Consider the following 21,684-nt stretch of genomic DNA (forward strand, 5'->3'; position numbering starts at 1 on the left):
TGGGGAATGAATCCACCCCGAAGGAGCAAATAGAGGGAGTCCTGAGTCTGGTGAAAGAGCACCACAAGGCCTTTAGCAAGCACTCCACAGACTATGGAGAGGTCAGTGTAATCAAACACACCACTGGCTCTCATCCTCCTATCAAGGAGAGATACAGACCCATACCACCTACTAGGGATCGACCGATATTGATTTTTTAGGACCGATACCGATAATCTGTGAACTTTCAGGCCGATAGCCGATAATTTATACCGATATTCAGTTTTTGTTTTTTTTTTAGAAAAAAAAAAATCCTACACAAATCTGCTGTTAAATTAACATGTTTATTGTTAACATTTAGATTTTTTTGTAAATCTTTCTTTTTCATTGGTGATACGAGTCAAATACAACAAATTGTACCACTTCTTTTTCTTTAAATATCAGTCAAAAGGTAACAACTAACAAGAAAGAACAACAATGTTCAAATGTGGACATCACCTGATTCACCTCCCACCACCACAGGTTGACATGTTTCAAACTGTAGCGTTCTTAGGCTACTTTCACACTTGCGGCAGAGAAATCCGGTAGGCAGTTCCGTCGCCAGTTTTTTTGGCCGGAGATAAAACCGTAGCATGCTGCGGTTTTATCTCTGTCCTGATCAGTCAAAAAGACTGAACTGAAGAGTCAAGACATCCTGATGCATCCTGAACGGATTGCTCTCAATTCAGAATGCATTAGGATAAAACTGATCAGTTCTTTTCTGGTATAGAGCCCCTGTGATGGAACTCTATGCCGGAAAAGAAAAACGAAAGTGTGAAAGTACCCTAAGTTGTAACCTCCTGGACATTCGAAACATGTCAACCTGTTATGGTGGGAGGTGATGTCCACAAGATGAAACCTGTGATATGAAATTAAAAATAAATACAATGCAAGTGCAACGGTAAATTTTTCCAGTGCTGGAATTTATCCTTTCACATTTATGTGCCGAGAGCCCGCCTTGGTACACAATGAGAGAATATTTAGAATTTCTTCAATACTTCCAGTTGAGAAGGAGTACATTGTAGTGCAGAAAGCACAACATTTCTGCATGCTCTCCTGTTAAACGGCTTCTGTTCCTTTCGTAGATTGCTGAGACTTCACTAAAAACACGCTCACTAGGTACAGAGGAGGGTGGAGAGCAAAGGTATCTTCTGGCATAAGAAGCAAGGGTTTTAAAGCGTGCCTCATTTTCTTTCCACCACTCAAGTGGATTGTTCTTTCTATTGATCACTGGTTCTTTCAAATAAAGATGAAGCTCATCATCAAGGCAGATTTTTGGTATAGTTAGAGAATCCTCTACATGAGGCCCCAATAAAACGCTGAACATGGCATCAATTTGGCCATGTTTAAGCCTTTTTTCCATGTGTTTCCTTTTTGGGAATTTGTATGTTTCTGTGGCATCATCAACCTGCTCTTCCAGACTAGTAGTACTAGTAGTAGGCTCTTCCAGATTAGTAACATCAGGCTCTTCCAGATGTGACCTTTCTAGAACCTGCACCTCCTTTTGCATATCTTCTGTCAGCCATTCTTTTGCCTTGCTCAATACATTATCAGAAGAGAAAGCATGATGTTTGAATCGAGGATCTAAAAGACATGCCAACACTACGTTTATATTCTCTTCATACTTCAAAAAACGTTTGTTGAGGCTTTCCTTCATGACCTCCCTAAGCGTTTTAATGCCTCGTGTAGTGGGCCCTTCATTCTCTTGAAGAAGCATCTTCAGCACTCTCACACATGGAATGACGGATGACACACTTGAGTCGTTATGGCTAACCTCTAGGGTCACTTCCTCTATTGGGAGGAGGGTCTGAATCAGATTTGCTACAATCTCCCACTGATCAGCATTAGGGCAAGAATATCCTCCATGTTCACCAGCGTAGATGTTAAGAGCTCGCTTCTGTTCCAGCATTCTTTGTAGCATATGGAGTGTGGAGTTCCACCGTGTTGGAACAGCCTGAATCAGGCTGTTTTGGGGCAGGCCAAGGTCTGACTGAATGCACCTCAGTCGGTGCTTGGCAATGAATGAATGGTGGAAATGACTTGCGCACTTCTTTAGCATTGCAATTATGTCGATCACAGCTCTCTGGCTTGACAGACCATCATTTACTACAAGCTGCAGGGTGTGTGCCATGCAGCTGAGATCTGACACTTCAGCAAGCTTCATTCCTTTCACCATGTTTGCTCCGCTGTCTCGAAGCACAAGCAGCACTCGATCTTTGGTTATCCCCCAGTCATCAAGCATGCCTAGAAACATTTCTTTAATGTACTCGCCAGTGTGGGATCCTTGCATCACCTTTGTGTTCAACACCAACTGCCTTTTTGTCCATCCATTATCAATGAAGTGACACGTAAGACTCATTAGTGATTCTGTTGATCCAGACCAGCAGTCAGTAGTGAATGAGAGTGAATTGCCAGCGTCCTCTGGTTGTAACATTATTTTCACTTTCTGAACCACCTTGTGATGAATCTTTGGCAGCATTTCCGTTCTGTAAAACTTTTCATTTTTCAGTGTGTACCTTGGCTCAACTATGGACATCAAGCGCTTAAAGCCAGAGTCAGACACCACTGTAAATGGCTGGTTATCCGTAACCATCATCTCTGTGATTGCTCTGTCCAGAAGTTGGGATCTTTCATCGGAATTTTGCCACTTTGTGTGTTTCTGAAATAGGTCTTTTATTTTTGGCTGGAGTAAAGTTGGTGTTTGAGATGATTCCCTTTCTTTTTCTGCGTCATTAAATAATTCAACATGATTAATTCTTAGATGGGTCCAAAGATTTGATGTATTCTTTGTTTTTGCAGTTGCAGATCCCATGCTCACATTGATTTTGCATGTGTTGCACATTGCCCGTCCTGGGGAGGGTTGACTAAAATAGTCCCAGACTATACTTTTATTTTTTCTTTGTGCATCCACCTGCATTGAAAGAAGAGGGTAACATGACTACTAGTGCTATTAGCCTTTTAGGAACAGTACAGATTAAGGAACAGCGCGCAAGAAATATGTGGAATTGAGGGGGGAGTAAAATATATATAGAACAATAAAAGCTTGTGAGGTGGAGTGTATGATGTAGTATATGAGCTGAGGTGTGTGTATATATATATATATAAATAACACACTGTAGTCTGTAACTATATGTATAATATAATGAGGTATACAATATTATAAATATATATCTACCTCACATATACAGTGTGTTAAACCTCATACTACATCATACACTTCTTAGGCTTCATGGCATGCACACATAGCTGTTTTGGTCCGCATCCAAGCCGCATTTTTGGCAGCTCAGATGCATACCCATTAACTTCAATGGGGCCGCAAAAGATGCAGACAGCACTCCGTGTTCTGTCCGCATCCGTTGCTACGTTCCATGGCCCCGCGAAAAAAATATATAACCTGTCCTATTGTCTGCGCTTTGCGGACAAGAATAGGCAGTTATATTAAAGGCTGAGTGTCCGTGCCGTTCCGCAAATTGCGGAACGTGCACAGACGCCATCCGTGTTTTGCGGACCGCAAAACACACCAAGGTCGTGTACATGAGGCCTTATACATACCTCATATTACACATATACAGTGTATAATACCTCGCTCAAGTCATAACTACATCATACTCTCCTTAAAGTCCTTATATACCTGATAATAGTATACATAATATATGTGTGTTATATATATATATTTACCTCATAGTCATACTATTATACATATACCGTGTGTATTATATACCTCATATTCATACTACATCATACACACATTATAGTATGTAATTGTAATGTGTGTATGATGTAGTATGAGGTATATAATACATATATAACACTGTATATGTATAATAGCATGAGGTATATATAACACAACTATGTATAGGTATACTATTATCAGGTATATAAAGACTCTAAGGAGTGTATGATGTAGTATGAGCGAGGTATATGATATAATATAACACACTGTATGTGTGTAATATAATGAGGTATAGGAGTCCTTATATATACCTCATTATATTACACACATACAGTGTTATATATCATATACCTCGCTCATACTATTATCATACACTCCTTAGAGTCCTTATATACCTGATAATAGTATACCATCATATACTGTTATATACCTCATATAACACATATACAGTGTGTTATATGTATTATATATACCTCATACTACATCATACACACATTACAATACAATTACATACTATATAATGTGGCACTGTGTATGATGTAGCACGGTCGAGGTATAGAATACATGATATAACACACTGTATAATAGTATATGAGCCTGAGGTATATGAGGTGATTCAGATCGTAGGTAAACTATGACGGCGCACGTATTTATTTTACCATGGCACAACTGTATATGGAGTCTAGACTAGACTGTAATGGTGGCAGCCGCAGGCACTCTGGTTCTCGCCTCTGCCCAACACTGTGACCGCCTCCAATGACGTCAGCGTCTGCTACGGAGTTCCGTTCAGCACGTTGAAGGCAGACACGCCCATAAGCGTAGTCTCTCCTGTACTCCCGCGATAGTTGGCACTGGCAGCCGAAAGACATGGCCGGACTGACTTCGGACGGGCACATGCAGCGGGCGGCGGGTGGCGGGTGGCGTAAGCATTATCGGTGGTATCGGCAGTTTAGATGCCGATACCGATAACTTGCAAAAACATGAATATCGGCCGATAATATCGGCCAAACCGATAATCGGTCGATCCCTACCACCTACTACCTATCAGTCTGTGAAAGAGATGATACAGGAGATGAATGACTCTAACATAATCCAGGACAGTCATAGTCCCTGGGCTGCGCCCCTAGTTCTTGTCCGGAAAAAAGATGGCAGCATAAGGTTCTGCGTGGATTATAGAAAAATCAATCAAATCACCCACAAAGACGCTTATCCGTTGCCACGCATTAAGGAGTCCTTGAATGCCCTGGGGTCATCAGCCTACTTCCACTCTGGACTTAACCAGTGGGTACTGGCAGGTACCCATGGCCCCAGAAGATCGAGAGAAGACCGCTTTCACTACGCCTATGGGTCTGTTTGAGTTTAATTATATGCCGTTCGGATTGTGCAACACTCCAGGGACATTCCAGCGGCTGATGGAGCGTTGTTTAGGCCATAGGAATTTTGAGACTGTACTACTATACCTGGATGACGTCATTATCTACACAAAGACCTATGAGGACCATTTAAAACATCTGACTGAAGTGTTTCAAGTCCTTGTTAAATATGGCCTTAAAATTAAGCCATCCAAGTGCCACCTACTGAAACCAGCCGTGAAGTATCTAGGGCACGTTGTTAGTGCCGAAGGAGTCTAGCCTGATCCTGATAAACTTGCTGCTGTCCGTAATTGGCCTACTCCCACCACCGTGAAAGAGGTGAGAAGTTTCCTCAGCTTTGCAGGATACTATAGACGCTTCATCCCGCATTTTGCTCAAATTGATCCAGGAACTCCTAAGGGGGCATCCCAAGAAAAGTTCAAAGACTCCTATCCCTGTTGAATGGAATGAGGAACGGGAGATTGCCTTCCAGCTCCTAAAGAAGAAGCTGACTGAACCCCCCGTTCTGGGTTACCCAGATTATCAGAAGCCGTTCCACCTCTACACGGATGCCAGTAAAAGAGGCCTGGGAGCCGTGTTGGCCCAGGTGCAGGACAACAAAGAGAGGGTGATTGCCTACGTCAGCAGATCCCTGAGGGGAGCTGAGAAAAACGATCAGAATTATAGTTCCTTCAAGCTGGAGTTCCTCGCTTTAGTGTGGGCTGTAACTGAAAAGTTCAAAGACTATCTTGCTGCCACTCCATTTGTCGCCTTCACGGACAACAACCCCCTGGCGCATCTGAACACAGCCAAATTAGGGGCGCTGGAGCAAAGATGGGCCTCCCGCCTTGCCAACTATGACTTCACTGTGAAATTCCGAGCAGGCCGCTCCAATGATAATGCTGATGCCCTGTCCCGGCTTCCAACTACAGAAGCCCCAGAGGAACCAAAAGATGCCTGGGAAGAAGTGGAGATGCCGGCGTTTTACAACAAATTTGCTCAGCAAGATAATGTTTGCACTGAAAATCACTCAGCTGCTGATTCTTCCTCATCAAATATTCCTGAGTCCAGGGGCAAACAAGAAAGGTGGATTAATCTCCAGTCCGAAAGTAGAGTCCTCGGTGAACTGCTCGACTTCCTTACTAGTGGGAGAACTCCTGAGAGAGTCTGCAGGAAGAGTGCAGACCCAGAACTATTGAGACTGTGGAGACATCGCCACCAACTCTTCCTTCAAAAAGGCCTGTTGCTTAGAAGGAGCCTGGATCCAGTGTCCTGCGATAGAATATACCAGATCCTCATACCACGTCGAGATGCCAGTCTGGTGCTGGTGATGTATCATAACCAGTCTGGACACTTTGGCGTGCAGAAAACTGAGGCCACTATTTGCAGGAGGTTCTATTGGATCGGGATGAGGGAAGACATTGAGAAAAGGTGCCGGGGTGCACTGCCTGTGCCGTGGGGAGAAGTGAACGCCATGACCAGAGGGCGCCTCTCCATCCTATCGTAAGTAAAACTCCCTTAGAACTTGTTGCCATTGATCATGTGAAGCTGGAGCCAAGTCGCTCAGGGTATACTTATGCCATGACTATTATTGATCACTTCACTAAGTTTGTCGTAGCAGTGCCTGTGAAAGACCTGACAGCCAAGACTGCGGCAGAGGCATTCTGGAAGCATTTCCTCCTGCCCTACGGCTGCCCAGAGAGGATCCTCACGACCAGGGGTCTGCGTTTGAATCACAGCTGTTCCAAGAGATGTGCCTACTACATAATTGCCAGAAAGTACGGACCACCGCCTATCATCCACAAGGTAATGGACTCTGTGAAAAGATTAATCAAACTCTCATTGAAATGCTGAGAGCAGTACCCCCTGAGACCAGGAATAATTGGCCTACTCTGCTGCCACAACTCATGTATACTTACAACAATACAATTCACTGCTCCACCAGGTACACACCCTTCTATCTGATGTTCGGCCATCAAGGGAGGTTACCTGCTGACCACTCCCTGGATGTACAGGTGCCTGATGTCATCAATCCACTACCAAAAACCGATTGGGTAGTGGAGCATCAAAGGCGTCTCCTCAATGCTAAGGAGATTGTCCAGGAGCGCATGGAAAATGCCCGGGAGCGACAGCAGAGAGACTATGACCTGGCTGCTCATGCAGGGCCTCTAGCTATAGGAGACATGGTGTGGTTAAAAAATAACCACCGTGCCAGTAAATTGGACAGTAAGTGGGAAAGGACTCCCTATGTCATTTCTGCCATCCCTAATGCTGAGGCCCATATTTATCAAATTTCCAGAGAAGATAAAGGCTCCCAAATTGTACACAGGAATCGCTTAAAACCCTGCATAGAAGGAGAAAGTGCAGCAGAGGACATTGAGCCGGAGTCTCCTGAGCCCGAGTTGCCGGCCCAGCCTGCTGATCCTATGCAGGCTGTTGAGAACCTGATACATGATAAAGAGCCACTTCATTGGTTCCTCACACCCTGGTTAAACTTGGTGGTACCAGCTCCAGCTCCTGCTGGTTCTCAATCCCAGGATAAACCCACTCCAGCTCCTGCTATTCCTCCACCTCAGGATGACCTGTCCCAGAGAGTACCTGAAAGAGTTCCAGAGCCTGTGGACTCCTCCAACCCTCCTGAACTAAGTCAGGAAGAATATCCGCCAGTAAGAAGATCCACACGGTCTACTAAGGGGCACCCACCTGTGAGATTCGGGGACTACATTGTGGGCCCAAGTAGCCCCTCCCGGGAAACCCCTGTTTAACTGTTTATAAGACCCGAGTACGGACTCATTTTTGTTCTTTGAGCCTCCAGGAACTTACCTCATGTTTGCATTTTCGATCATCATCATTATAGACTATCTTTATGGACTATCCTGGTTATCCTTGATACGCTGTACCAGGTCAGTGCCCCCTGTTCCCTTATGCTATCCTGAGAGAAGAGAATGACGCCCCTTTTCACCGCACTTGCCAGAGGAACTGCTTGATATTTGTACTGTAACAGTGGTGACGGTTGTATAGGCCTGCTTTTCGTTTTGTCTTTCAGGCTGCGGTTTCCTGCTGGGCGGGCCCTTTATGTTGCCCCGAGGATGGGCAACGTCACAGCAACGGGGTATGTAGTGTCCCACTAGGTAAATGTGGGCACTACACAAGGGTTAACATGACATTTGTGTTAATATGATGTTTTATGCATATTTTCCTGTTTATCTGGGTATCAGGCCTGTTAGGGTGTAGTTCAGCATCCTAGGCACTAGAGGGAGCTAGTGAGCACTTAGTATATATAGTTAGGCCCAGACAGGGAAGAGTAGTGCAGTCCAGGAGGCTAGTAAGTGCCTGCCTGAAGTTCCTGAGCCCCTGTTAGCTCAGAAGATTCACCCCAAGAGAAGAGTTTGCCTCCTGGGAGAAACCTGAAGTTCCCTAACCAGAGCAGAGCAGAGCCAGTGTTCCAGCTAGTCAAGTAAGCTGAAGGGCAGAAGGATCATTAACCTAAAGCAAGGGATATATACCTGAGGAGGATTTCTACCAAGGATAAAAGCCAGCATTAGGGCATAAGGGCCTTGGGATACAGACAGCCAGGATATCTGAGGAAATAGTGCAGCCTGGTCTGTGAGTGTTGATTTTACCCTCTGAGTATCTTGCAAAGAACATTATCTGCCATTGTTGTAAGAGCCTGCTATTGATTAATGCTGCAAAGTGGAACTGAACCTAAATTGTATAAAGTTTGAACTGTTTCCAGTAAAGAAAAGTTTGGTTCACCACAACACTGTGTTCCTCACTTATTACAACTATAAATCGGTGTGCCACCGTTACAGGCACTGGCATCACGAACCTTAAAGGGACCTTTCCCTAGGCACATTAAACATCTGCAACATCCAGGGCACCTCACCCATCATCAGGCCTGGTCTCTATATACAGAGAGTGCCCCAGAGGACTTCTGTGCCAGCCTCTCCATCACTGCTGTACGCCTGCCCAGGGTCTTCCAACAAACTGTGAGTAACCCATAGCAACCCTCGTTTGCCTAAGTAACCGTGACTTCACATCGCAATACCCTGCAGGGCTGCGTACTGCACATATCCAACCACCACTTTTGATAACTCCATGCATACTGAAAAGTTTTCTATTAAGAGCTATATAAACTGTGACAGTATGGGAGTTATCTATAAAATCAAATGTACTAGCTGTGATCTTATGTATGTCGGCAGCACTGGGAGGCAGCTTAAGGTTAGACTACGGGAACATCTTAACTACATTTCCAACACCTTGGCCACCGGGATCTCCAGTGCAGCGAGTCACTTCATTAGGGTAAACAACAGAAGAGTAGACAATTTCAGGGCTTATGCTATTAAAAAAGTGACACCATATCCCAGAGCAGGGGTCACAAAAAATAAGTTCCTTCTATGGGAGGCTTTCTGGATGTTTAGGCTAAAAACATGTCATCCAATGGGATTGAACCTTAGGAGAGAATTAATGCATTATTACCAGTAGTGTTTTTCCTGTAAATCTTTGAAGAATTTCTACAGGCATGGTATTCAATTTAATGTAATGCATGGTGGTCATGTAAATTATATGTATCTAACAACTGAGGTACGGGCCATTTTTATATATGTCATATGCTCATAGAAAGTACCTGTGCATTCCCATGGACCTGGTATGGAGATTTATATCTTTTTTAAGCCTGTTCACATGGTGCGGTTTTTAGTCAACATGATTTATTGTGGCTGTTCCAGGCTTGGTATTATGCTGCAGTTTCTTTGATGAGTATTTTTAATTATATGTTCATCTGCAAACATTCCATCTGACCGAGTCTGGAGTTGGCAGCATCAGGAAAAGGCCACCGAGTGGCACAAATAAAGAGTCTGGAGGTGGCAGCAGTATGAGGAGGCCACCGAGTGGTGCAATGACTGAGTCTGTAGTTGGCAGCAGTATGAGCAGGCCACCGAGTGGCACAATGACCGAGTCTGGAGGTGGCAGCAGCATGAGGAGACCACAGAGTGGCCCAATTGCAGAGTGTGGAGGAAGCGCCAGCAGCAACATCAGCATCAGAAGGAGGCCACAAAGTGGCACAATGACAGAGTCTGGAGTTAACAGCAGTATGAGGAGGCCATCGAGTGGCACAATGACCGAGTCTGGAGGTGGCGGCACCATAAGGAGACCACAGAGTGGCCCAATGACAGAGTGTGCAGGTGGCAGCAGCAGCATCAGGAGGCGGCCATAGAGTGGCACAATTTCAGAGTCTGGAGTTGGCAGCATCAGGAGAAGGCCACCGAGTAGCAAAATGATAGAGTCTGGAGGTGGCAGCAGAATGAGGAGGCCACCAAGTGGCACAGTGACAGAGTGTTGAGTTGGTAGCAGTATAAGGAGGCCATTGATTGGCACAATGACTGAGTCTTGAGGTGGAGGCAGCATGAGGAAACCACAGAGTGGCCCAATGACAGAGTGTGGAGGTGGCGGCAGCAGCAGCATCAGAAGGAGGCCACAGAGTGGCACAATGACAGAGTCTGGAGATGGAAGCAGTATGAGGAGGCCACTGTCACGACTATGGTCATGGTCGTGACTCTTAGAGCCGCATGCAGTTGCCAGCGGCCAGGTTTGGTTGTTTACCGCAGGTGAGGGCTGTTAGTTTGTAGCCTTACGTGTGGTTGCCGCTGGCAACATGATGTTGTTGGCAGTGTAGCAGCCTGAGCTTGTTGCTAGGCAGCTCGCTGTCAATGCATGCGGTTGCCTCTGGCAACATGTGTTTGTATGTGTGCACTTTCTCTGTTTGGTGTGCACGGGGTTAAGTTGTGTGTGTTAGGAGTGGTGGGTGTGACCTCAGGCCTCCTTATACCTTGGTGTGGTGGAGCCTGAAGGTCAGTTTGAGTTTGCTTGTTGTCAGTCTGTGTTGGAGCTCTGCTCCCTGGCTGAATGTGTCATGCTGTGTGAGCCACCCTTAGTTGTCATTGTTATTATTTGTGTCTGTTTCCTGTACCCTTCCTCTCTGGTTTTGTTGTATGTCTAGTGTGGTGTGCTATGTCTGGTATTTGTGTTGTTGTTACCAGCATGGCTGCTTGATGAGTCACTTTTGGTGTGTGTATGTTGCACTGGAGGGGTTTAAGCAATATGCAAGACTGTGCTTCCCAGCCTGAAACCTCCATGCTTCTTATAGCCGCAGGGAGGTCCGGGTTGTCGTTGGTCCCGTCCTTCCATCTCGGCTGCGGCACTGTTTATAGTCTTGCACCCTGCCAGCTACTGGGCCTCTGGAGACGCCTGTCATCCGTGTCCTGGATGAACAGGTGTTCTCTGCCCTGTCACCAGCTGTAGGGCAATGCAGGGATACTTAGACTTCTAGGCATGTGGGTATGAGTCCCCTTACCTTTGAAGGGGGCTCATACAGCTAGGAGACTAGGGCCTGTTGAGGGAAGTTTTAGGAGGTGATCTGCTCCCTGTTCCTTGCTATCTGGCATTGCAGCCTCACCAATTGCACGGTGGGGGGTTTTCCCCACTCCCCGTCGTGACAGCCACTGAGTGGCACAAAGACAGAGTCTGGAGTTGGCAACATCAGGAAAAGGCCACCGAGTGGCACAATTACAGAGTCTGGAGTTGGCAGCAGTATGAGAAGTACTGATGATCGAGCACCAAAGTATTCAGGTGCTGGGCCCGAACACATTGCTATATACGTGTGCTCGACCAAGCACCTGAGTATAATAGAAGTCAATGGGAGACAACCAGGCACCCCCTGCTCTGAAGAGGGGAGGGTGCCTGGTCCATTGGAAAAGGTCAGAAAGTGACAGAAACACCACTGAAATGGATCGTGAACAGCATGGGGACGATGTCTGGATGCATCTCGGACTCCAGGTCGCTGCTGGGAACCATGTTGTCTGAGTTGTACGCCACTTTTACAGACTGACAAAAATACGCACAAAACTCCCCCAAAACTCCAACTCTATTTTACAGGAAAAATTGGTAGGAAACATTCTTTCCTGTATATTCAATTGTATACAAAGTGCAAGTGCTGCAAAAAATGACAAGCAAGAGGCACTCCGAAACAGCCTGTATATTACATATTGTGGTACAATTGTTCAGGTAGCCTATGCACTAAGTGAAAGTGCTGCCAAAAATTACAACAAACCGGCACTACAATACACCCTTTATTACACAGAAAGGAGGGCATCATACACACCCTTGAAAAATTTTGATTGGTGACCCTCAAAAATATTTGGAGCAAGGGCTTGCTGATCTTACCATCCAAAACATGAGGGGCAAGGGCCTAGTGTTGAGCTGACCCTCTAAAACATTAGGTGCGAGGGCCTGCTGGTGAGCTGACGCTCTAAAACATTATATGCGAGTGCCTGCAGTTGAGCAGACGCTCTAAAACATTATATGCAAGTGCATATTGTTCAGCTGACGCTCTAAAACATTATATGTGAGTGCCTGCTGGTGAGCTGATGCTCTAAAACATTATATGCAAGTGCATGCTGTTCAAATGACGCTCTAAAACAATATATGCGAGTGCATGCTGTACAGCTGATGCTCTAAAACATTATTCGCGAGTGCATGCTGTTCAGCTGACCCTATAAAAACATTTGAGTTGAGGGCCTGCAGTTGAGCTGACCCTATTAAAAAAATTAGAGTGGAGAGAATATATACAATCTGGAGGAGGAGAAAACGAGATTCAACCATATACTCTTTTTTGTGGTGGAAAAGGTGCATGGGAATACAGTGTATTGAGTACATTATAAATGATAGATTGAAATTGCCTTTATGTTCATCATCAGCTCAGCTCTCCTCTGGTGGAGTTGAGAAGTCAGGGGCAATCCAGGCCTTGTTCATTTTTATCTGAGTCAACCTGTCAGCATTGCCAGTGGACAAGTGGATACGCTCATCTGTTCTAATGCCACCAGCAGCACTACATATTACAGGAAAAATTGTTAGGAAACATTCTTTCCTGTTTATTCAATTGTATATAAAGTGCAAGTGCTGCAAAAAATGACACGCAAGAGGCACTCCGATACAACCTGTATATCACATAAAGGAGGGCCTCATTCACATTGTAGTACAATTGTTCAGGTAGTGTAACTCCTACACTCATAAAGCCTATGCACTAAGTGAAAGGGCTGCCAAAAATTACAAGGAACCGGCACTACAATACACCCTTTGTTACACATAAAGGAGGGCATCATACACACCCTTGAAAATTTTTGATTGGAGGCCTGCTGGTGACCCTCAAAACTATTTGGAGCAAGGGCTTGCTGATCTGACCATCCAAAACATGAGGGGCAAGGGCCTGCTGGTGAGCTGACCCTCTAAAATATTAGGTGCGAGGGCCTGTTGGTGAGCTGACGCTCTAAAACATTATATGAGAGTGCCTGCTGGTGAGCTGACGCTCTAAAACATTATATGTTAGTGCCTGCAGGTGAGCAGACACTCTAAAACATTATCTGCGAGTGCATGCTGTTCTGCTGACGCTCTAAAACATTATATGCAAGTGCATGCTGTTCAGCTGAATCTCTAAAACAGGCATTCCCAAACTGCGGCCCTCCAGCTGTTGTAAAACTACAACTCCCACAATACCCTGCTGTAGGCTGATACCTGTAGGCCGTTCGGGCATGCTGGGAGCTGTAGTTTTGCAACAGCTGGAGGGCCGCAGTTTGAGGATGCCTGCTTTAAAACATTATATGCGAGTGCATGCTGTACAGCTGATGCTCTAAAACATTATTTTCAAGTGCATGATGTTCAGCTGACGCTCTAAAAAATTTTTGCAAGTGCCTTCAGGTGAGCTGATGATCTAAAACATTATATGCGAGTGCATGCTGTTCAAATGACGCTCTAAAACATTATATGCGAGTGCCTGCTGGTGAGCTGATGCTCTAAAACAGGCCTTCCCAAACTGCGGCCCTCCAGCTGTTGTAAAACTACAACTCCCACAATGCCCTGCTGTAGGCTGATACCTGTAGGCTGTTCGGGCATGCTGGGAGCTGTAGTTTTGCAACAGCTGGAGGGCGCAGTTTGAGGATGCCTGCTTTAAAACATTATATGCGAGTGCATGCTGTACAGCTGATGCTCTAAAACATTATTTTCAAGTGCATGTTGTTCAGCTGACGCTCTAAAAATTATTTGCAAGTGCCTTCAGGTGAGCTGATGCTCTAAAACATTATATGCAAGTGCATGCTGTTCAAATGATGCTCTAAAATAATATATGCGAGTGCATGCTGTACAGCTGATGCTCTAAAACATTATATGCGAGTGCATGCTGTTCAGCTGACCCTATAAAAAAAATTTGAGTTGAGGGCCTGCAGTTGAGCTGACCCTATTTAAAAAAATTAGAGTGGAGAGAATATATACAATCTGGTGGAGGAGGAGGAGGAGAAAACAAGATTCAACCATATACGATTTTTTTGTGGTGGAAAAGGTGCATGGGAATACACTACAGTAGATTGAGTACATTATAAATGATAGATTGAAATTGTCTTTATGTTCATCATCAGCTCAGCGCTCCTCTGGTGGAGTTGAGAAGTCAGGGGCAATCCAGGCCTTGTTCAGCATTGCCAGTGGACAAGTGGATACGCTTATCTGTTATAATGCCACCAGCAGCACTAAATACACGCTCAGACAAAACGCTGGCGGAAGGGCAGCCCAGCACCTCCAAGGCGTAGAGCGCAAGTTCGTGCCACGTGTCAAGCTTGGACACCCAGTAGTTGTAAGGCACTGAGGGATCATTTAGGATGCTGACACGGTCTGCTATGTAATCCTTCACCATCTTCCGAAACTTTTCCCTCCTTGTACTACTACGCCGCACTTCAGGGTAAGGTTGATGGCGGGGTGTCATGAAAGTGCTCCATGCATCGGAGAGTGTTGCCCTGCCTTTTTTTGGAACTGCTGTGTGTTCCCCTTGTCTCCCTTCCTCGGTTGCCAAAGGAAGTACAGACTCTGCCGGCCACGTTGGCAGATGGAAAATTTTGGAGCAATCTCTCAACAAGTACCTTCTGGTAATGCATCATTTTACTCGTCCTCTCTACCACAGGAATGAGAGATGAGAAGTTTTATTTGTAGCGGGGGTCGAGAAGGGTGAACACCCAGTAATCCGTGTCTAAAATGTGTATAACGCGAGGGTCGCGGGAAAGGCAGCCTAACATGAAGTCAGCCATGTGTGCCAGAGTACCAACAGGCAAGACGTCGATAGTCGACATCAGGATGACTCTCCATCTCCTCTGCCTCCTCCTCCTTCTACTCTTCTGCCCGTTCATGCTGAACAGATGGAATTGAAGTTCCATGGGTACTACCCTCTGTAGCAGAGGCAACTGTCTCCAGCTCCTCCTCCTCCTCTTCATGGTCCAATTTGCGCTGAGATGACGAACTGTGGGTGGTCTGGCTATCATCCTGTGTAATTTCCTCGGCTGCCACATTCAGAGTGTCGTCCTTAATTGTGAGCAGCGATTGTTTGAGTAGACAAAGCAGTGGGATGGTTACGCTGAAAATAGCGTTATCGCCAATAACTATCTGTGTGGATTCATCAAAGTTTTTTAAAACCTCACAGAGGTCTGACATCAATGCCAACGACCATGTTGCAGCTGGTATTCCACAACTGCTCTCTGCTGCTCACAAAGCCTGGTCAACATGTAGAACGTAGAGTTTCAGTGCGTGCTCATGTCTCACAACAGTTGGTGAGCTGGAAGCCCCAAGCGCTGCTGCAGCGTAGACAGACCGGCTGAAGCTGTGGATGACTTGAGGAAATGGGCACACACGTGGCGCGCCTTCACTAGTAGCTCTGGAAAATTGGGGTAGGTTTTGATAAACCGCTGAACCACTAAGTTTAAGACGTGGGCTAGGCATGGGATGTGTGTCAGGTTGATGAGCTCCAAAGCCGTCGCCAAGTTACGGCCATTTTCAGACACAACCATGCCTGGTTGTAGGTTGAGTGGTGAGAGCCACAGTTCGGCTTGGTCTCTTATACTATATGCCACAGCTCTGTGACAGTGTGCTTTTTTCCCCTAAGCAGATCAGCTTCAGCACGGTCTGTTGATGCTTACCCACAGCAGTGCTACAGTACTTCCAGCTAGCGACTGATGGTTGATTGCTGCTGGAGGTGGAAGTGGAGGAGGCGGTGAAGGAGAAGTGGAGGTTGGAGCTAGTAACATAGCTGCTGGCGGAGACCCTGATGGACGTAGGGCCCACAATCCTGGGCATAGGTAGCACCTGTGCCATTCCAGGGTACGACTCATTCCAGGCGTCTACAACATTCACCCAGTGTGCGGTCATGGAAATGTAGCATCCCTGCCCACCAGCACTTGTCCATGTGTCCGTGGTTAAGTGGACCTTCCCAGTAAGTGCGTTGGTCAGGACACAGGTGATGTTCTAGGACACATGCTGGTGTAAGGGGGGCATGGCACACAAAAATACTGGCGGCTGGGGACTGCGTACCGAGGGAGGGCTGCCGACATCAGGCTGCTGAAGGCCTCAGTGTCCACAAGCCTAAATGGCAACATTTCAAGGGCCAGTAATTCTGAAAGTTGCTTTTTAGTGCTATGGCCTGTGGGTGGGTGGGTATTTGCGCTTGCATTCAAATGACATGTCATGGACATTTGAACGCTGCGCTGGGACAGGGAAGTGGATGTTGTTGCTGATGGTTCATGTGAAGGTCCAGGTGCAGGGCGAGGGGCATCCGGGCCTGTGCCTTCAACAGGGAATTGACCAGCAGTGCGTAACACAGGGGAAGAGGAGGAAGTGGTGTGACCCGCAGATCCAGATTGTGGACCCAGGCGTTCGGCTCACTTATTAGGATGCTTGGATGCCATTTGGTGGATCATGCCATTTGGTGGTGAGGTTGCTAGTGTTTACGTCCCGGCTCATTTTGGTACGGCACAAGTTGCAAACTACCACTCTTTTGTCCTCTGCACTTTCCTCAAAAAAGCGCCATACTGCGGAACACCTAACCCCTGGCAAGGTAGATTTACGCATGGGGGTGCTCGGGGTAACGGTTGTGGGCCTGTTTGGTGTCGGCCGACTTCTCCCTTTTGCAACCTCACTGCCTCTTCCAGCCTGTTGCAGTGCTGCTGATCTCTACCCCTCTGTACTGCTGTCCTTGCTCGGCTTTTCACCTTCCAATGTTGCGTCAGTGATCTCATCGTCCACCACCTCCTCTTCCTTTTCCTCACTCTGCTCATCCTCCTGACTTGACCTAACCACAACCTCAGTGATTAACAACTGTGTCTCATCATCATCCACCTCGTGAACGAATGATTGCCGTTCACCAACGTCATCTTCTTGAGACTGTGAAGGCTCAAGAGGTTGGGAATCAGGGCACAATATCTCAGGTCCCTCTTCAAGCATGCTGGGTGCGAGGGCCAAATGTAATAGTGGCGCTGGAAAGAGCTCCTCGGAATATCCGAGTGTGGGATCACTCGTTTAGCAAGCCTCTCCATGGTGGGAGGAAGGATGATCAGAGTGAGGATTTGGTTGACCAGACTCTTGGCTACAGAGACTGGACTTGGTGGAAGAGAGGGTGGTGCTTAACTGACTGGAAGCATTATCTTCAGCAATCCAACCGGCCAACTGTTAAAACTGGTCCGACTTTGACAGTGTTGTTCTGAGCCGCCCAGCTAAATTGGACATAAATCTGGGTACGGTGGATGTTTGTTTTTTTTTTGTTTTTTTTTCTGGTGCACTAGCAGCAGGCACAGTTTAATTGCACCCAGGGCCACGGCCTCTGCGTGCACCATCAGCATCATGCCCACTTCCCTGTCCCATGGTTTTGTCACTAGATGTGGCGCAGATTGTTTTACAGTCCGCTAAATACACCGTTTTCGGATGCAGGACATTATATGTCACATAAACCCACAGAATATGGACACTATATTAGGCCCAGATTATTGAAATTTGCAATACAGATACAGTTTTCGAATGCAGGACAGTATATGTAACAGAACACCACAGATTATGGACACTATATTAGGCCCAGATTATTGGAATTTGCAATACAGTCATTGTTTGCAGATGTAGTTCAGTATTTTTTACACAATGCCACACACTATGGACACTAGATGTGGTCCAGATTATTAAAGACACAGTCTGCGGATGATGTACAGTATATGTCACTAATTGGTATAAAATAAAAATATCTTGCTGCTGTCAAACACACACAGTAGTCCTTAAAAGGACTTTGGGGTCTTTGAAAAGCTTTTGGTAGTAAAAACAGCAAATTTCTCTTCCTGCACTATCTGTCCCTTCCTCAGCACTGTCCCTGAGACTGCAGGTAAATAGATTGCTGCTCTATAACACACACACACACACACACACACACACACAGTAATCCTTAAAAGGACTTTTGGGTTTTGTAAAAGCTTTCTCAGAATAAAAACTGTGAAATTTGCTCCCTACTCTGTATTTCCCTTCCTACGCTCTGCTCTCCCTGTCTACGTCTGAGCCGAACATGTGTCATCGGTTGCTGTAGAGCAACCGATAACGCGTTCCGGCCAGCCAATCACTGTAATGCCAGCAGCTAACATGGATACAGGCATTACATTACAGTTCTTACCTGCACATTTATTGGCTGCTTAAAACCCGCAAAATGTGCAGGGAGGAGACTCTCAAGCATTGCACTTGATCACATGCGGTACTCGGTTGAGTACCGCCATGTGCCGAGCATAGAGATGCTAGAGTCGAACAGATATTCGGCCGAGCATGCTCGCTCATCACTAATGAGGAGGCCATAATGACCGAGTCTGGAGGTGGCAGCAGCATGAGGAGACCACAGAGTGGCCCAATGACAGAGTGTGGAGGAGGCGGCAGCAGTACAATCAGCATCAGAAGGAGGCTACAAAGTGGCACAATCACAGAATCTGTAGGTGGCAGCAGTATGAGGAGGCCAACGAGTGGCACAATGACAGAGTCTAGAGTTAACAGCAGTATGGAGAAGCCACTGATTTTGAGTTTGGAGTTGGCAGCATCAGGAAAAGGCCACCAAGTGCACAATGACAGAGTCTAGAGGTGGCAGCAGTATGAAGAGGCCACTGAGTGGCACAATGACTGAGTCTGGAGTTAGCAGCAGTATGAGGAGGCCATGGAGTGCACAATGACCAAGTCTGGAGTTGGCAGCAGTATGAGGAGGCCACCGAGTGGCACAATGACAAAGTCTGGAAGTGGCAGCAGCATGAGTAGATCAACGAGTGGCCCAATGACAGAGTATGGAGGTGGCAGCATCAGGAGAAGGCCACCGAGTGGCCCAATGACGGAGTCTGGAGGTGGCAGCAGAATGAGGAGGCCACCAAGTGGCACAGTGACAGAGTGTGGAGTTGGTAGCAGTATGAGGAGGCCACCGAGGGAACAATGACCAAGTCTGGAGGTGGCGGCAGCATGAGGAGACCACAGAGTGCCACAATGAACGAGTCTGGAGGTGGCAGCTGTATGAAAAGGCGACCGAGTGGCACAGTGACCGAGTCTGGAGTTGGCAGAAGTATGAGGAGGCCACCGAGTGGCACAATAGCAGAATCTGGAGTTGGCAGCATCAGGAGAAGGCAATCGAGTGGCACTATGATAGAGTCTGGAGTTGGCAGCAGTATGAGGAGGCCACCAAGTGGCACAATAGCAGAATCTGGAGTTGGCAGCATCAGGAGAAGGCAATCGAGTGGCACTATGATAGAGTCTGGAGTTGGCAGCAGTATGAGGAGGCCACCAAGTGGCACAATTTCAGAGTCTGGAGTTGGCAGCATCAGCGTCTAATAGAGATTGCCTTGACGTTCGGCAGACGGGCTCAGATTATTTTGTACAAAACGATTTGCCAAGTATCTCTCACTTATAGTGTAAGCACTTGTAATTTTTATGCAATTTTGTACTTTATATTGCAGTGAATTGTCGCATTGTATGTTCTCGTCTTTTCAGCATCAGGGGGAGGCCACAGAGTGGCACAATGACAGGGTCTGGAGTTAACAGCAGTAGGAGAAGGCCATCGAATGGCACAATGAGAGAGTCTGGAGTTGGTAGCAGTATGAGGAGGCCACCAAGAGCACAATGACCAAGTCTGGAGGTGGCGGCAGTATGAGGAGACCACTGAGTGGCACAATGAATGATTGTGGAGGTGGAGGCAGAATGGGGAGGCCATTGAGTGCACAATGACCAAGTCTGGAATTGGCAGCAAGTATGAGGAGGCCACCGAGGGCACAATTACCAAGTTTGGAGGTGGCGGCAGCCTGAGGCAACCACAGAGTGGCCCAATGAAAGAGTGTGGAGGGGGAGGCAGTATGAGGAGGCCATTGAGTGCACAATGATCAAGTCTGTTGTTGGCAGCAGTATGAGGAGGCCACCGAACAACACATTGACCGAGTCTAAAGGTGACGGCAACTTGAGGAGACCACGGAGTGGCACAATGACCAAGTCTGGAGTTTTCAGCAGTATATGAGGAGGCCACCGACTGGCACAATCACCAAGTCTGGAGGTGGCAGCAGCATGATGATACCACAGAGTAACTCAATGACAGAGTGTGGAGGTGGCGTCAGCAACAGCATCAGGAGAAGGCCATAAAGTGGCACAATGACAGAGCCTGGATTTGGCAGCAGTATGAGGAGGCCACCGAGTGGAAAAATGATAGAGTCTAGAGTTGGCAGCATCAAGAGAAGGCCACTGAGTGGCCCAATGACAGAGACTGGAGGTGGCAGAAGAATGAGGAGGCCAACAAGTTGCACAATGATCGAGTGTGGAGGTGGCGGCAGCATCAGGAGGAGGCCACAGAGTGGCAAGGTGACATAGTGTGGAGATGGCAGCAGCATCATGATACCACAGAGTGGCAAGGCAACATAGTGTGGAGATGGCAGCAGCAGCATCAGGATACCACAGAGTGACCCAGTGACAGAGTGGGGTGGTGGGTTGCAATACCAGTACTCGCTGACAAAGGTGGGTGAAAGAAGGAGCACTTGGCATCAGATGTGTGGCATTAGGTGGTTAGTAGCTGAGGCAGATAGCCAGAAGAAACTAGTCTCTTTTGTCAAACCGTTGGTGTGGCACTATGGATGATCTAGTCTGATGCATCAGTAGTTGGTGGGTGGAAATTCTGGCTGTTCTATGCCTGATTCATCTTGACAAAAGTCAGTCTTTCCACATTTTGGGTGGACAGGTGAGTTCTTCTTGGAGTAACTATGGCCCCCGCCGTACTAAAACTGCCGCTCTGATGCCACACTATTGGCCTGGCAGGACAGCTTTTCCAGGGCAAACTGATGGCCTTTCTCTGTTCGTATAGTCGGTCCAACATATGGAGGGTCGAATTCCAACTGGTGCAAACGTCGCATATCAGCCTATGTTGGGGGATGCCATTCTGCCGCTGCAGCTCAAGGAGGGTGTGCTTTGCGGTGTACGAGTGGCTGAAGTGCATGCAAAGTTTCCTGGCCATTTTTTAGGAAGTCTTGCAGATGGGTGGAAGACTTCAGGAACCGCTTGACAACCAGATTGCACATGTGTGCCATGCAGGGTGCATGGTTCAGCACTCCTTGATGCAGCACCGTCGCAATGTTCTTCCCGTTGTCGGTCACCATGATTCCGATTTTTGAATCGTCGATTAGAAAGTGACGATTCAATTTCTTGCTGAAGGATACGGAGCAGTTCCTCCCCTGTGTGACTCCATTCGCCCAGGGAAACGAGGTGCAGAACAGCATGACATCGCCGTGCACTGCACATGTG

At 46.9% G+C, this 21,684-nt stretch overlaps 1 protein-coding gene across 1 annotated transcript; it reads right to left on the minus strand.

Annotated features, from left to right (window-relative positions):
* Positions 1-1,009: 1,009 nt before the first annotated feature.
* Positions 1,010-2,903, minus strand: LOC120977185 (zinc finger BED domain-containing protein 4-like). The gene is made up of 2 exons (XM_040405031.1): positions 1,517-2,903; positions 1,010-1,426 (listed from the first exon to the last, which is right to left on the minus strand). Exons 1-2 carry the CDS (start codon positions 2,858-2,860, stop codon positions 1,010-1,012), a joined length of 1,761 nt encoding a protein of 586 aa, XP_040260965.1. The 5' UTR covers positions 2,861-2,903.
* Between the last annotated feature and the right edge of the window lie 18,781 nt (positions 2,904-21,684).

This window comes from Bufo bufo, chromosome 1 (genome assembly GCF_905171765.1).
Source record: "Bufo bufo chromosome 1, aBufBuf1.1, whole genome shotgun sequence".
NCBI classification, from domain to species: Eukaryota; Metazoa; Chordata; class Amphibia; order Anura; family Bufonidae; genus Bufo; species Bufo bufo.